This window comes from Perca fluviatilis, chromosome 2 (genome assembly GCF_010015445.1).
Source record: "Perca fluviatilis chromosome 2, GENO_Pfluv_1.0, whole genome shotgun sequence".
Classification (NCBI taxonomy): domain Eukaryota; kingdom Metazoa; phylum Chordata; class Actinopteri; order Perciformes; family Percidae; genus Perca; species Perca fluviatilis.
In genome coordinates, this window is record NC_053113.1 from 41,275,153 (window position 1) to 41,278,704 (window position 3,552).

General features: G+C 41.4%; 2 protein-coding genes across 2 annotated transcripts; one reads left to right on the top strand and one right to left on the bottom strand.

Annotated features, from left to right (window-relative positions):
- LOC120553261 (thyroid hormone responsive) lies at positions 1-767 on the top strand. Its single transcript, XM_039791489.1, has one exon. The coding sequence runs from the start codon at positions 82-84 to the stop codon at positions 496-498; it is 417 nt and encodes a 138-aa protein (XP_039647423.1). The 5' UTR covers positions 1-81; the 3' UTR covers positions 499-767.
- An 87-nt stretch (positions 768-854) lies between these two features.
- ndufc2 (NADH:ubiquinone oxidoreductase subunit C2) lies at positions 855-3,552 on the bottom strand. Its single transcript, XM_039791504.1, has 3 exons — positions 3,313-3,552; positions 2,126-2,269; positions 855-1,046 (listed from the first exon to the last, which is right to left on the bottom strand). Exons 1-3 carry the CDS (start codon positions 3,449-3,451, stop codon positions 997-999), a joined length of 333 nt encoding a protein of 110 aa, XP_039647438.1. The 5' UTR covers positions 3,452-3,552; the 3' UTR covers positions 855-996.

The following is a 3,552-nucleotide window of genomic DNA, read 5'->3' on the forward strand; positions in this document are numbered from 1 at the left end:
TCTCATGGCTTTGCACTGCACACTGCTTCCTACTGTCAGCCACCACAGCACAGGAACAGCCAACCACATCCAACTGGAACCATGCAGTCTGCCGAAGCAAAATTCATCAAAAACAGCCTGCTCCTGGCTCTGAGACGATACGACTCAGCTGTCAGCGACATGGAGCAGACCATTCTCCTGCCGAGCCTTCTGCGGGACGTTCCCTCTGATGAAGTGTGGGACTGCGAAGCAGCAGAGGAGTCTGGCAGAGACCTGTATGGCAACTACCTGATGTTCAAGGACATAAGAAACACAGTGGAGTGCAGCCTGATTCTCCAAGATGACCACAAGGCCAGGAACGCAGTGCTCGACAAGACCCTGGAGCCACTCTTGGACACGGATCCTGAAGCTCTCTTCCGCTTCCACCTGAAGGGACTGTTTTGTGTGATGAGCGACCTAACCAAGAAGACTCAGAGCCTCACTGAGAAATATATGGACATCATTGGAGTGGCAAATTAGAAAACATGTAAGATATGTGAACATCAGGCAAAATATCTGATGTTTGTTAAAGTGCTGTATGCTGTATGTTACTAAGTCACATGCACATTTCAAATGTCTTAACTGTTTACATTCAGTGACCCCATGTGTCTAAATTAATGGATGGTGAACAAACGTGTAACGTTAAACCTGATCAATTCTAACTCTTCATTTGCTAACTGTTATAGTCCCTTGGACACTGTGTTGAAGATTAAGCACAATGTTGATTGAATAAATGATCATGAACCACAGAGACGTGTTCTAGGCTTGTTTTATGTTACACACAAAAACTCATGCTTACTGTTTTGACTATTCAGGAAAATTTCAGTCAGAAAATGTTGAAGATGGGTATTGTTTTTATTTACATAACTATATTTCACACAATAAATGACAAAGATTTCACAAAAACACCACTCAAGACAGATGGCAGTCTGCAAGTGTTTTCTCTCTCCCTCCCCTCGTCCATCTCTTCGCTTACACTTAGCGCACAGGATGGAAGGGCTCGACAATCTCTGCAAAGGTCTTTTTTTCTTGGGAGATAAAAGAAATAAGAGGGAGAAACCATTAGATAAGAAACATCCATGGGTCATGTTTTAAAAAAGTGAAAATGTACAAATGTCATATTGCACTTCAAACACTACAGAAAGTAAGCCACAAACTACAAAGCATGGGGCTTCCTAGTCTTGCTTTGCCAGACCTTCCCTGACCCTCCTCCGCAGCGCTGTGGAGGGAGGTCTGGCTAGTCCACACAGCGTGCCGGGATGGGAGAAAAACGTGCTCTGCTTTATTGGCATTTCTTTAAACCAATCACAATCGTCATGGGCGGTGCTAAGCAAAATAGTCTCGGGAAGGAACTTGTTTTGGTGGAACATGTGTTGTTTTAGTCGTGCAACAGAAAACTCAGATTGGACAGATAGTCTAGCTAGCTGTCTGGATTTACCCTGCAGAGATCTGAGGAGCAGTTAACCATAGTCCTAAGAAATCCACCGGAGGTTAAAATTATAAAACAAAGAAAGCGGAAGGTAACGGACATCCGGCCGAAAAGAGTGAAATTCGGCTGAATTTCCTGCGGCAGCAGAGCAATCCCGGAAGTGGAAAGTCATAGATATAGAGTAGGGGCTTCCTAACCTCGTATTGAGCACTTTAAGATTCTGGTTGGTTATCAGCATATGATTGCCGTTAGGGATGGTAAAATATATGAAAAATATACTAAGAACATAGGATAATATGCAATAGAATAACAGACCATACAGAAACAAAGTAATACAAGTATGCTGCATAGTGACTATATATTCATACAGAGCACTGCATGCTTCTATTATCAGATAAACAGACTGCAGTTCCTTCTTTGACATACTGTTCCTTGGTTTGATGAAAATCCACCTGACAACTATTATGCAACAAATTGTCATCAAAAACCAATCAGTGATGTCCAATAGAATTTACTTAACTGCACAAATAGGTGGATGAAGTGGGGCTAATTAGTGTACTTCCCCAGCCCTTAATATCAAATATTAAGAAACGTGCATCAAAGACTAAACATGAGGACAGCTGTATTGTTTGGTTCTTGTGTCTTCTGTTAGAACAAAAAAAGTAAAAACGCATTTACCCTTTGCTGCAAATTCCTCTGGGTGGAGTCTGATGTACTCGTTCATATCTCGATCAAGTCTGGCATAAGTGTAATTTTCATATTTTGTAAGGTGGTAGCCGATGAACCAACCAATTGTTGCCATTAGGAATTGTCGGTGAACCCCTAAAAAAGGAAAATGAGACAAATGATGATTGTGTTTTTAGCACACAACATGACAATACTATAATATGAACTTTGCGCTGAAAGGATGAATAAAAGTCAAATTCACAACCATAATAAAAGAGTACACAAAAGTATAAATATACTTTATCACATTGCATATACAGTTTTGGATCTAAAAACAACTGAAATAATTTCAAATGAGCGCAAAAGGCAATGTTGTTGTTGGGAGAGTTTATTGTTCTGGTGTTCCGTTTTGTGTTTAATAAAGCAGATATGACAAATGCTATTACTTACATTGTTCTTTGTCAACAGTTAAACAGTTATGTAAAAGTTATATTTTTAAAGTCAAAATTATATGAAAAGAGAATTTTGCGGTTATTTAGCAGTTAATTTGTTATTTTGATTTGAGACATTTGAGAGCAGAGGAAAGAAAGTTGGGTAACACACACTTTCAGCTGGTATACGTGCAGTTTAGTGTCCCACATTATTTTCCAAAAACGGAGTGCCCCAAATGATGAGGGTCTTATTTGAGACAGGTTAGGGTAAGGGTAGCACAGGTGGTTTAGCAGTTTCATAATTAAGGACATTGTATGGGGAATTCTGGACACTAAACTGCACATATAGACCTTTTTCACGGCAGACATGTTGACATGTCTAGTAGGAAAAGCACAGGTGTGTTCAAAACCATTACTGATGGCTGCATTCCATTTAGGAGAAGCCCTGGTATTGTGCATGCTGACTCACTGAAATAGCTTACTGGGACACTTGATGGAACTGAGCCATCGTTAAGGTTATCAATTTCAGCTTTGCTTTTCCTACTATGACAAGTCCAAATGTCTGCTGTGAAAAAAGTCCATACGCTTTCAGCTATCATCATAACAAGTTAACGTTACTGCTCTGCTATGACACAACATGTTGACCTTTTGCTAAGGGCAGGGCAGGTTACTTTGCTTTTTGATTAAATGTCGCATTCGCCTGAGAGGAAAGTGCACCTCCGCAGACGAGCTAGCTAAGCTACCAAGACAGCTAACAAACATGCTAACCTGATTTTAGCGGCGGCCTGTGGTTAATTGCATTATGAAGCATCGCGGAACACCAGCCTACACCGGCCAGCCACACCGAGTTCCTGTTGGCGACTGCCGGGGGAGGGAGAGACTTTCCCTGGTCTGGTATGAACCCCATAACGATGAGTTTCCCCTTCAATTCAGAAGCTGATGTGACCTCCCAGCTGCCTGCGTTTACTTATCACCTCTCGTAGGAAGTCAAGGACGTGGTGTGCAACA